This window comes from Sus scrofa, chromosome 4 (genome assembly GCF_000003025.6).
Source record: "Sus scrofa isolate TJ Tabasco breed Duroc chromosome 4, Sscrofa11.1, whole genome shotgun sequence".
NCBI classification, from domain to species: domain Eukaryota; kingdom Metazoa; phylum Chordata; class Mammalia; order Artiodactyla; family Suidae; genus Sus; species Sus scrofa.
This window is the reverse complement of record NC_010446.5, coordinates 92,278,539-92,291,263: the sequence shown is the minus strand read 5'-3', so window position 1 is coordinate 92,291,263 and position 12,725 is coordinate 92,278,539. Positions and strand designations below refer to the sequence as shown.

Here is a 12,725-nt window from a genome sequence, read left to right as displayed (position 1 = left end):
CATTCCCTGGGCTAAAGGCTCGTCCTCAGCCCATGCCCCGCCTCCCCAATCTGATGCCTAGCTCCGTAGCCCGGGACTAAGGTTGTGTATATAAATGGGGGGGAGGTGCGGGTGGGCAGGGATCCGGCCGTCCCAGCGCCCGCGACTGTCACGTTCATTACCCCTTTTGCCCTCCACCGCTTTCTCTTTTGGTCTCTGTCCATCTCAGTTCCAGCGAGGGGTGTGAGTGAGTGTGTGTGTGTGTGTGTGTACGCGCGCGCGCACGGTGGGGGGAGCGGGGGGGGAGGGCTGTGGAGGGAGGCGCCGTCGGAGGGAGAGTAGACGTCAGGAGGAGGGACAGAGGAGGGAGAGAGGGAAGGAAGAGAAGGGGAGAGAAAGGGAGAGCAGAGACCGAAAGAGACCCCGAGAGATAAAGCTAGAGGCGAGAAATAATAAAGGGGAGAGGGGAAGGACAGAGGGGGGCGGAGAGAGAGAAGAGGGAGAGAGAGGTGGGGAGACGGAGAGGGACGGGACCGGGAGGAAAGAGAGATAAAGAGAAGCGGAGGGAAGGGAAGTGAGTTTGTGCGCGCGAGTGAGTGTGCGTGTGAGTGTGTAGGGGCGGGCGCGGGCGGTGGGGGGCGGGCTCCCGGGCTCCCCTCCTCCGCAGCCCGCTCCTCTCGCTCCCTCGCCAACTCCGGGCCCCAGCCGCGGGCGGGCGCACGGCGGGCGGACAGCATGCTGAGCCTCCTCGTCTGGATCCTCACTCTCTCCGATACTTTCTCCCAAGGTAAGGGCCCCCCGCCCGCGGCTGCCCTCGGCTCCCACCCCCACCCCCCCGGCCGGGCTCTGCGCCCCCGCCGTGGGGAGCACTGGGGGGGGGGCGGCCCGCGGCAGGTCCCGGCGGTCGGAGACGCCACGAGGCGGGGGCTGGGGCCCAGCGCGGAGTCCCGGGGGAGGGGGCGCGGAGTAACGGGGCCCGGCGCGGAGGAGTTTTCCGTTGATTTGCCCAAGTTGTTTCCTCTGGCTGCGCGGGAGAACGGAGAATCGGGGCCGCGGGGGCCGGGGGTCGGAGTGGAAAAGGGATCCGGAGGCTCCAAGTCTTTTCCGGAGCCTCTGGCAGCCCTGCCTGCCTCCACCCTCTGAGGCCAGGAGTCCGGACGCCTGGGTCCTGGCCGGGGGAAGGCTGCGGAGAGGGTGGGATTTCAGATGCTGGGAGGTGGGAGGTGCGCGGTGCGCGGTGCGCGGAAAGCCGAGGACCCCCTGCTCCGGAAGATGGAGCTGAGGGAATCCCTGTCCTCCATCCAGCCGAACCCCTGGGGCGGGGTGGGGGTGGGGGTTCTGAGCCTGAGCCGCGGCTCCTGACTGCCTGGGGCTGCCCCCTCCAGGGGAAGGGAGGGTTGCCTCCGGGCCTCTGGTGGGGATTTGAACCCCTGCCCGCGGAGGCTCCGGCTCGGGAGCGGAGTTCCAAAGGCAGCTTCAGGCCCGCGCGATATGGAAAGGGGCACCTGCAGGGGAACTAACACCCCACTTGGGGTCAGGAAAGTGGGGATGGCCGGGGCTCTTTTTGGGACTGGCAGGGGAGAGGCTGGGAGGTGGAGGGGGATGAGAATGTTAGTGTGTCCTGAGGCTGGGCTGGAGGGGACGCGTGCGGCCGCCAGGGGAACTGAAGAAATCCAGGGCCCAGACTCCAGCCAAGACTGGGGTCTGTGGGAGTGGATTTTTGTCTCCTGGGGCTGACTCTAAGGAAGATTTAATCCTGCTGAGCTAGCTCCCCCTTCTCCCTCCCCGCCCCGCAAATGGAGCTGACACACAGAAATTGACACACAAACACCCAAAACCAGTCATAGACACTGAGACAGACTATTCACCTATGGAGACAGACATACCCGCGAGCATCCCCCACACGGAGACAGACACATATACACAAAGACACTGACACATCTGAGGAAGACAGGTTCCTCCCCCTTATCGGCACATGCGTGCACATTCATGCACCCAAACACATCAAAACTCACAGACACAGTACATGTATGCAGGCAGGCATTTACAAGGACACCACACACACACACACACACACACACACTGAAACCCAGCTACAGATACCTAACCCTCCAGCAAACAAAGAAACTTGAAGAGACATTCATATAGGCAGACACCTATGGAGATGTACAGACTACAAAATGGAGGAGGTGGTCTCCTTTTTTGGGGTGGTGGGGCCGTGGGAATCCAGGAAGAAGGAAGTTAGCTTGGACAGGTTAGCCCTGCTCTCAATCCCCTTCCTGGGCTGGTGGGTGTGTGTTTAGGGGTGGGGTGTTATGCTGGACCCCTCCCCTCCCCTCCTGGCCAGGCCCCTCCCCAGCTCTGAAGGCCAAGCCAGGCTGAGCTGGTGGAGGTGGGTCCCCATCCATCCCCTTAGAGCCCCCCAACCCCCCCCCCACAGACACACACACACACACACACACTCAGAATTTGGGAAGAGCGCGCATCTGTGGTGTGAGTGGAGTGGGAGGTGGTGCCGAGGGAGAGGAGGTCTGGCCCTGGGGTTGGCAGGCCAAGCCAGCCACTTGGCAGAAAGTTGGGAAGATGACTTAAGTTCTGACTTTGTTCAGCCAGGCTGCTGGAGAGGGTGAAGGGGGGAGAGGGGAGGGCCCACGGTGGTGGGGGAGGGGTCGGCTGGGTCAGTATTGGTATGTGATGGGGGCAGGCCTTGGTCTGCCCCTTTTCCCGCAGCCCTAATGTGTCAGCAACATGGATACGAAAAGCTTCCAGGAACAAAAGCTGCAGTTAGCAAACGGGAGAGGCATGTGGATCGAGTCGGGACAGAAATGGGCTGGGAGAAGTGTGTGGAGTGCCTTTCTCCCTCCGAAAAGGGAGGGGGAGGGGGAAGGGGTCGAGGTTAGCTGAGCCCCCATGTCGCCTCCTCCAGGACCCGATGAAAGTGTGCAAACGTGTTTGGGGTGGGGGGAGGGGATAGCAAAGGGGGAAACAAGGGGACCGAGCGGAGGGGAGAGGAAGCCACTCCTGAGTGTTCCTAGGAAGCTGAGCTAGGACTGGGAGGAGGCAGGGTGGGAAGGAGAGGGGATCTGGGGAGACTGGGACACTCATGGGGGGCCGGCGGAGGGGAAGGTGATAGGACCTCCTTCCTCAGTTTCTGTCCTTAGAAAGAGAGTTCTAGGTCTGGGACTGGGGCAGTGAGAGGAGGAAACGGGGCGGGGGGGGGGGGGGAAATGGCCCGGGGCTTGAGGCGGGGTGGTGGGGAAGTGGGGAGAAGGTGGGAGGAGAAGAAGGCAGTTGAATTGAGGAGAGCGGAGAGGAGAGGGGCCGTTCAGCCCAGGCAGAGAAATAAAAATCGCATTTTAAAGAATTTCAATGGGCTTCATCAATCTTCATTTTTCACTAAATAATTTTCTGTATCTTATCTAAATGAAAACCATTATCCTTCCCCCCGTTTCCATCATGCGCTGGCTCCTCAGACTGATTGCGCCGAAAATTGAAATATTTATTCATTTTCTGGGAGATTTTCTCGCTCCCCAGTCTCAGGGAGGAGAAATTGAAAAAGAAAGATTATAGCTAATCAGAGCAATGTGGAATGACAGGCCGGCTCCGGGCGGGAGCTGCTTCGCGGGGAGGGTGGAGGTGGGGGTGGGAGGAAAAGCTGTCCCTCCAGCCCCCAGAGGTCCCCTGAGCAACCCTGCCACCGCTTGGCAGGGCAGTGAGGAGTAAAGGGAAGAGGCCCGAGGGCCTCCTAAATTCCTAGGATTGAACTGCCTAAGTACAGCTCCATCCTGGCAGAGTACAGCTCCATCCTGGCAGAGAACAGGAGTCTGGAAAGAAGAGTAGCTGGGCATGGGCTCCGTCCTCCCTATGCTCCCCCCACCCCCAAGCCCCACACTTCAGATGTCCCACCCTGGTAGCCCGAAGCTTGAGGTTGGGGAGGGGCCGCCGGGGGAGCCATGGCAGAAATCAGGATACTAGGTCCCTCTCCTTGACCTTGATTGGACTTGTGCTCAGACCTAAAGGGAGAATATGAACTCAGTGTTCAGTGCCTGGTATTACCTCTGGTCACACACAGCCCTGGACCCCAGAAGACCCAAGATCAGGAGGAGGAGGCAGAGGAGGCATCCAGGCCTTCCCACCTGCTGGCTGCCCTGGTTGCTTGGTGGTTGGTCCTCTAGCTCTGCCTTTGGTTCTCCGGCGGGGTGGGGATGAGAAACCCAGCCTCGTCCCCACCATTCACCCCCTTGACTTGAGAATTGCATGCTCTGATTAGACCGTTTTTGGATCCTCAGAGGCTGAATCTTAATTTCTCTTTTATCCTTTCCATTTCTGACACAGTGCTACGTGCATAGTGAGTGCCCTTAAATCTCTGATCAATTGATTGATTTGATGAGAGTGCTGCGATGTTGGAAGCAGGCAATATTAAATGGTGCTTAAATCGCAGGCTTCCGTCCAGGCTTCCTGGCTAAACCCCCTCTGCCCTGGGCCACTGACTTGAACAAGATGGGTGCCTCCTCTGTACCTCAGTTTGCTCATCTTTAAAGGAAGGATAGAAAGAACATTTCAGGAGTTCCTGTTGTGGCACAGCGGAAACGAATTCGACTAGGAACCATGAGGCTGTGTGTTCGATCCCTGGCCTCGCTCAGTGGGTTAAGGATCCGGTGTTGCCGTGAGCTGTGGTGTAGGTCGCAGACAAGGCTCGGATCTGGCGTTGCTGTGGCTGTGGTGTAGGCCAGCGGCTACAACTCTGATTGGACCCCTAGCCTGGGAGCCTCCATATGCCGCAGGTGTGGCCCTAAAAAAAAAAGCAAAAAAGAACATTTCGTAGGGTGGCAATGGCAGACATGTTCATCCGTGTAAAGTGCATGGAACAGCGTCTGGCACAGAGCGAAGTGCTTGGTAAGTGCTTCTGCTGTGACTCTGTGGCTGGACATAAAGGCATTGGTGGCTATTGGTGGCTTGGTTGTCTGCCTCCCTTCCAGCCTCTCCTTAGGATTCTCTTTTTGTTTTCTTGTTCTCGCTGCCCAGATTCTTGGTCCTGGGCTTGCTCGGCTTTGAACTCTCCTGGAGAGAACTGGGTTGTGGCGGACCCAAAAGGGGATGCGGACCAGCCCCCCTCTGGTTGGAGACCCCAGGAAAGGTGTGGGGAAAGAGAGAACCAAGTGGAAGAGGTTGGCGTTCAAATGAGAAGGAGCCAGAGCGCTTGGGAGAAATGAGGGACACTAGCCCCGAGGTGGCAGCATTTCAGAGTCTGGAAATAATACGGATCATTTATTGAGCCCTTGTGCTAACTGCTATTATATGCATTATCTAATTTAATCTGTACAACAACCCCTTGAGATCGGCTCTGTAATTATCCCCATTTCATGGATGAGAAATCGAGGTTGAGACAGGTTAGGTATCTCCATGGGAGTGGGGGCAGCTAACAGACCTCACATCCTGCATCTCTCCACTTTGCCTGGGATCCCGCATGCCAGCAGGGCTGGATGCTGGCCTAGGTCAGGCTCTAACCCCGAGCAGAGTGAGAACTAAGGGGAAAAGGGAAGCAGTGCTCATAAAGGGAAACCCACTCAAAATGTTAAAACCATCCTTTGTTTTGAGAGTCGGTCCTTCTACATTTTTGGATGTTGAATGGTTTGTCTTTGATGATGTGACAGTGCCCATAAAGGACTCTTTTTAAAAGCACTTTATGGAGTTCCTGTTGTGGCTCAGCAGGTTAAGTGCCCAATTAGTGTCCACGAGAATGTGGGTTCAATCCCTGGCCTCACTCAGTGGGTTAAGGATCCAGCATTGCCATGCTCCAATTGTGGACCCCTAACCTACGAACTTCCATAGGCTGTGAGTGCGGCCCTAAAAAAAAAAAAAAAAGGAAAAGCGCTTTACTTGGCAAATCAACCTTCTGTATGTTTCTAACATTACACACAGCCTTATAGGTCCATGAGCAGCAAACTTGGGGACTACTCCTGGACCATGCAAGGCTGACTCGAGGAGAATCACGCAGAGGCAAGGGGGTAGGGCACCGAGTAGGGGCTTGGGGAGAAAACCAGGAGAGTCAGCTTCCAATTCAGCCCAGTCCCTGGCAGACACAGAGGCTGGGGTCTTGGGTGGCCTCTTCTCATCTACTTTGGGCGGCCCTGCCTGCCCCAGGGTGGTGAAAAGAGATTGTAGGAGGTGGGTTCCCGACTGAAGCATCAGGACTACTTTTTACTGGAGTTCCTGTAGTGGCTCAGCGGTTAAGAACCTGACTAGTATCCATGAGGATGCAGGTTCAATTCCTGGCCTCACTCAAGGAGTTAAGGATCCGGCGTTGCCGTGAGCTGTGGTGTAGGTCGCAGATGTGGCTCGGATCCCGAGTTGCTGTGGCTGTGGTGTAGGCCAGCAGCTGTAGCTCTGATTTGACCCCTAGCCTGGGAACTTCCATATGCTACAGGTGTGGCCCTAAAAAAAAAGACAAAAACAAAACCAAACTACTTTTTACTAATTCCTACTGTGTGCTCTTCACATTCTTATTCCTTTGAGCATTGATCTTGTAAAGGTAATGTTAGCCCCATTTTTTAGATGAAGGAACCAAAGCTGAGTTTGGTTACCTTGCTAAAGGCCACATCTGGGGTATTAAATCTCAGATGGTCTCACTACAAAGCCCACTCTCTGCCAGGCAGCCTCCACCACAGAGCCACTTGGGCCTGCCTTCAGCTGAGGCAGCTCTGGAGGGGAGACGAGGCCTTCTTCCTTCTCGTCCACACAGTGACAGACAGGCTCCTCCTGGTGGCTCACTCAACCTTCTTCTCCAGGGCTCCGTCCCGGACACCTAGCCTGCATCTGTCTTGCTGCCTTGCTTTTTTTTTTTTTTTTTTTTTTTTTTAAAATTACTAAATGAGGAGTTCCCGTCGTGGCTTAGTGGTTAGCGAATCCGACTAGGAACCATGAGGTTGAGGGTTCAATCCTTGGCCTTGCTTAGTGGGTTAAGGATCCGGCATTGCCGTGGGCTGTGGTGTAGGTCGCAGATGCGGCTCGGATCCTGCGTTGCTGTGGCTTTGGCGTAGGCCGGCAGCTATGGCTCCGATTTGACCCCTAGCCTGGGAACCTCCATATGCCACAGGAGTGGCCCAAGAAATGGCAAAAAGACAAAAATAAATACATAAATAAATAAATAAATTTTGTTACATTTATAGGTGTACAACAATCATCACAACCAAATTGCTGCCTTGCTTTGATGATCATCTCTTTTATGCTCTGGGGATGGGAACTGTAAATACTGCTCTTATCCTCAGCGCCCCCCCACCCCCATTTTGTCTTTTTAGGGCCGCACCTGCAGCATAGGGAGGTTCCCAGGTTAGGGGTCGAATTGGAGCTACAGCTGCTGGCCTGCACCAGAGCCACAGCAACACAGGATCTGAGGTGCATCTGTGACCTACACCACAGCTCATGTCAACGCCAGATCCTTAACCTACTGAGGGAGGTCAGGGATGGAACCTGCAATCTCATGGTCCCTAGTTGGACTTGTTTCCACCGGGCCATGATGGGAACTCCACCTGTGGTGTCTTTTTAACTTTGTGTAGTGCTTTTCAACTTTAGCAACTTTTTCACATGCACAGTCTCATCTCATAGATATTACAATTGTCCTATGATGTAGGCAGGGCAATTATTATTTCTCCATTTAATACAGGAGAAGACAGAGTCCTAGAGAGTTGAAATAACTTGCTGGGGTGTGGGGTGGGCTGGAGGGAGGGGATAAGGAGCAGATTCCTCAGTCACCCCAATTCGGGGGAGCAGTTTCCAGCTGAGGGTAGGGACATTCCTCTCTGTGCATCCAGAGCTGAGAAGGTTGTGCTCCTTCCCAACCTACCAGCTCCTGCCTGGTTTCTTCTCAAGGTCTCTAGGCCACTTTACCTGACCATGTCCTGGAGGGCACTTTGACCTGGAATAAGGCTGGGTTTGGGAGTGTGGGGGGCAGCAGTGGAAGAGAAAAGAGGCTGCCATGTCCTTGATCCTGAAATGTGATGCCAAGGAGAGGCGGTCTCAGAAGTCAGGAAAGAGAATGAGTTCATTCCGGGGCCGGGGGCGGGGGAGGGGGGTGGTCCCTTTTGTGGGGGATGCTCTTTGTCTTTTGCGTGCATTAGTAACTCATTTACTACCAGTAGTATTCTGTTCAAGGTAGGCTTTATTATTCCCATTTTGTGGGTGGACAAAGAGAGATCCAAAGAAGTTAAGCAGGGAGTTCCCATGGCACAGCGGAAATGAATCCAACTAGGAACCATGAGGATGCACGTTCTATCCCTGGCCTCGCTCAGTGGGTTAAGGATCCAGCGTTGCCGTGAGCTGTGGTGTAGGTCGAAGACGTGGCTCAAATCCTGTGTTGCTGTGGCTGTGGTGTAGGCCAGCAGTTGTAGCTCCGATTTGACCTCTAGCCTGGGAACCTCCACATGCTGTAGATGCGGCCCTAAAAAAAGCAAAAAAAAAAAAAAAAAGAAGTTAAGCAGATTGGCCAACATGATACATCTAAGAAGTGGAGTTCCCTGGTGGCCTTGTGGGGTTAAGGATCTGGCATTGTCACTGCTGCAGTGTGGTTTGGGTTCCATCCCTGGCCTGGGAACTTCCACATGCTGCAGGCATGGCCAAAAAGAAAAAAGAAGAAAGTGCCCGAGCCAGGATCCCAAGCAGGAAAGTTGGAGTTGGGACCAGAAATGATTCCCAGAAGGAAGCCTCTGAAGATGGACACTTCTACGCTTCTCCATTGCCGCTACGTGCAAGTCTCATTGTACAGTGTGTGTGCCTACATGCACGCACATAGGGTCCCACGTAGCCTCAGTTACATTTGCACATGCAGCCATTTTTCACCCCCAGGCACCGATGGGCAGGTAACCCTACCTTTACCTCCATCATTCCATTCACTGGAGCAACACCACCATGTTTCTGTGTACCATCCCCCTTCCAGCTGTGGCAGCCATCCTTTGAAGCATCCTTGAAGGCCTCCTTTTTGTCCTGTCTTGCAGATGCACCCACCACAAGGTTAAGAAAGTTGGAACCCTTCTGTGACTCGGGTCTCTCTCCATCCTGTAGCCCCTTCCCGCCACTGAATCACAGACAGCACAAACCTGATAGTGTTCTTTGAGCTCCCAGGATGAAAGCTGCTCTAGCTCCCAGACATTGCTGAAGATCCCATTTTTTTTCTTTTTCCATCCCCCTCTCCCCCTCCCATCAGCTCTCTCCAAGCTCCCAAGTTCTCCCTCCACATTTAATTTCTCCAGCAACTCGTATTAACCTCTGTAAGTCTCTGGGAGCTGAAGCCGCATTCCTCTCTGCCCTCCCTGAGTCCATTTAACAAAATTGGGATCATATTGAAATAAATGGGCCTTGTAGCCAGCCAGCCTCCTCAGGATTAAGGGTCTTAAATCCAGGATGGAACTCTCTAGCACTCCCTAGCAAATTCCGTCAGTTTCCCAGGAGATAATGCTGCTGCTTCATTCCTCTGGGGGCCTGGCTCTGCAAAGGTGATGGGAGAAGTTCCTGGAAGGCCACAGGGGCGGGGATTTGAGGCAGGGAGGGGACAGGAGGGGCTGGAGTGCACTGTGCCCGCAGGGCAGTCCCAGGAGGCTGTCCCACTCCAGGCCGGGTTAGGAATCATACCTTCCTCTTCTGGACTGGCCCCTGATGCCTTTCTTCTCTGCCCCTTATTTCCTTCTGAAGTGCCCTGAGAACTAGTACACCCTCCCTGGCAGCTATGTGGGGAGAGAGGAAGGCCTCAGTGCCTTTTTCCCGCAGAAACATGCCGTGCGATTATACTACATGCCAGGCACTGGTGTTGCAAAATGAATCAAATGCTGTCTCTGCCTTTAAGGGTCTCACTTTGTGTTTTAGCTGCAAATTCCTTACCTTCAGTAGGTCTCGGTATACTCTTCCATAAAATGGGATTATTTTTTTTTTCTAATCAGCAAATGTACATTACTAGGCATAAAACATACTAGTAGGCATTATGGGGAATTTTTAAAAAAATGACATCACATGGGCCCTTTCCTCCAAGAAGTGAAGAGGTACATATATCTGCAGAGATTCTGGGTACGACTAGGCTGGGTGTAATTGGTGACAGGATAGCAGCGTGCATGGTCAGAGTTGAGGAGTGTGCCGTGGGCTGAAGAGGCCAGGAAAGGCTCCATGGAGGGAGTGGGTCTAAGGATGGACAGGATGTGGATGTGGCAGGAAGAGGGAGAGCGTTACCAGACCGGCTGAACTTCCGGAGCTGAGGTGTGGCTGCCGGAATGCGTGGGGTACCTTGAGGCTGCTTTCAGTTGAGGATTTGGGTCCCAGGGGGACGTAACGGAGGACCAGGGCCTGACCCAAGAAGGCCCTGAAAAGCCAGGCCAGAGACTGTCCTGTAAGAAGTGGGGAGCCAGGGACTTCTGTTTTTGAAGCAAAGGAAGTGTTAAAAATCAACATGAACTGTTCCCTTCATGGCTCGGTGGTTAATGAACCCGACCAGCATCCATGAGGATCCCGGTTCCATCCCTGGCCTGGCTCAGTAGGTTAAGGATCTGGCGTTGCGGGGTGTTGTGGTGTAAGTCGCAAATGCAGCTTGGATCCTGTGTTGCTGTGGCTGGAGTGTAGGCCGGCAGCTGTAGCTCCAATTCACCTCCTAGCCTGGGAACTTCCATATGGCACACATGTGGCCCTAAAAAGCAAAAAAAAAAAAAAAAAAAAAAAAAAAACCTAAACTGAAAAAACCCCCACATAATGCCTACCTCAATTCTCACCAGACCCTCCCCTCTTAAGTTCCTCATCTGCAGGAGCTGCTGGAGAGGTTTGCAACCCTTTCAATTGAAAACAAGAAAAAGAAAAAGGTGAAATAGGCAGATAAGGCAGATAATTGGGGTTTGACCAGGCAGAAGTGCACCAAAAACCTTAGAGAAAAATCAGTTCTGCCTTGGGAAGTCTCAGATCTGTGACCTGAATTGGGGAGGCTTTGGAATAATGAGAAGATCTTTTCCTCTGAGAATCCTCAGGTATAACATAAAGACGCCCAGGGAGTTCCTGACGTGGCACAGCAGAAGCGAACCCAACTAGGAACCATGAGGTTGTGAGTTCGATCCCTGGCCTCACTCAGTGGGTTAAGGATCTGGTGTTGCCATGAGCTATGGTGCAGATCTCAGATGTGGCTCAGATCCTGTGTAGCTGTGGCTGTGGTGTAGGCTGGCAGCTACAGCTCCGATTGGACCTTTAGCCTGGGAATCTCCACATGCCATGGGTGTGGCCCTAAAAAGCAAAAAAGAAAAGAAAAGATAAAGATGCCCAGAGGCAGAGTTCAACAGAGAACCTATGGTGGTTACCTAGGCTCTATGTAAACCTCTCCGAGATTGGGCTGGGTGTATCCTTCACGGAGTCTAGGTGAACAACCTGGTTCCATCCAGGGGCCAATCCAGATTGAGTCCCTGCGGGGTCAGTCCTGGGTCAGTGTCCAGAGATGTGTGTGCTGTTGGGGGCTGAGCCTAGTGATTCTCAGAACCTCTGCCCAGAGGCGAGCTCTGGTTTTTCACAGGGAAACCTTCTTCAAATGGAAGAAGATTCCCGCGGGGGCGGGGGGTGGTGAGCGCCTGTGTTGACTAAACAAGTGTGTTTTTAATGGCTGGGCCGGGCAGGGCTCTCAACTGGGCACCCGGGACGCAAAGGTAAGTGAAATCTGGTCCCTGTCCTTGAGGCACTCTCAGGCGGGTGTGGGAGATGGATGTATAAACACATATTGACAATACTATAAGATAAACGTTGGGAGAGAGGTATGTGAAAAATGCTGAAGGCTAGCTGCGGGAGAGGGGGGTGGAAGGAGGCAGCCTGGCAGGGGGAGGGCAGAGCCGCAGATGGGAGCCTCTGGAATGCAGTGCCGCCGTTCAAGATATCCCGGGCTCTGGACAATCCCCGATTGTGCCCCCTGCTCCGGATGGAAGGAGCTGAGGAATCCGAAGGAGTGAGCGAGGTCCCTCCCAAGGATTATGATTTCCAGGAACAAAGGCAGTTTCTATAAAGCGCACTTTCCCCAAATCTCCCAGCCTGTGTCCAGTGCCCTCATCCCCACCCCCACTCCCACCCAACCGAGCTGCTTCTAAATTAACTTTGTTCGTGTAATCAGCTTAGCTGAGAGGTTTTTTTTTTTTTTTCCCCTATTCTTTTTTTTCTTTTTTTTCCCCCTCCTTCCTGAATTCTCCCAGGAACAGCCTGGGGCCCTGCTCGCTCCATTACCCAGCATTGTCAAGCCATGAGGTGCTTTTAACTGCTTCTTCCCATTCGATTCGCTTAACTGGGAGGTTATTAAAAGGAAAGAAGCTGAGATGGGCAGATGGGGGCAGAGGGGGGGGTGGGCAGGCTGGTAGAGTGAAGCCTGGAAGAGAAGTTGGGGTTTTTCCTTCCTCTTGATTCCCTAGTCATCCCGTGGACTTCGAGGTTTTAATCCTAAACCCTGAGCAATTGCCTTGCTGTCCTGTGCCTGCCTCCCTGGAAATCTACCAGCCTGCCCTCACTGTGGCCTGGGGTGGGGCTGCTCCCAGAGGCCCCTGCCACCTGCTCCCTCTCTGCCCACCTCTCCCTCGAATCTCGTACTCATAGCCCACCGGCTACCAGCCCTGTCAACTCTCTAGCCTCCACCCCAAGCCAGCTACTGCGTGGATGAACTTTGATCCAAGACTGATGTGCCTATCACCTTGCACACACATCTGGGAGTTCTAACCTCACCAGGCAGTGGGGGAAGTGAGAATACAAATTCATTT

At 54.0% G+C, this 12,725-nt stretch overlaps 1 protein-coding gene across 2 annotated transcripts in view; it reads left to right on the top strand.

The window, feature by feature from the left end:
- The window catches only part of KIRREL (kin of IRRE like (Drosophila)), a 116,991-nt gene continuing 104,642 nt past the window's right edge, over positions 377-12,725 (top strand). For both annotated transcript variants that reach the window (XM_003125691.5, XM_013996914.2), the window contains exon 1: positions 377-766. In XM_003125691.5, the coding sequence (XP_003125739.2) occupies positions 715-766 (52 nt within the window). In that variant the 5' untranslated portion in view covers positions 377-714. The remainder of the gene's footprint in view (positions 767-12,725) is intronic.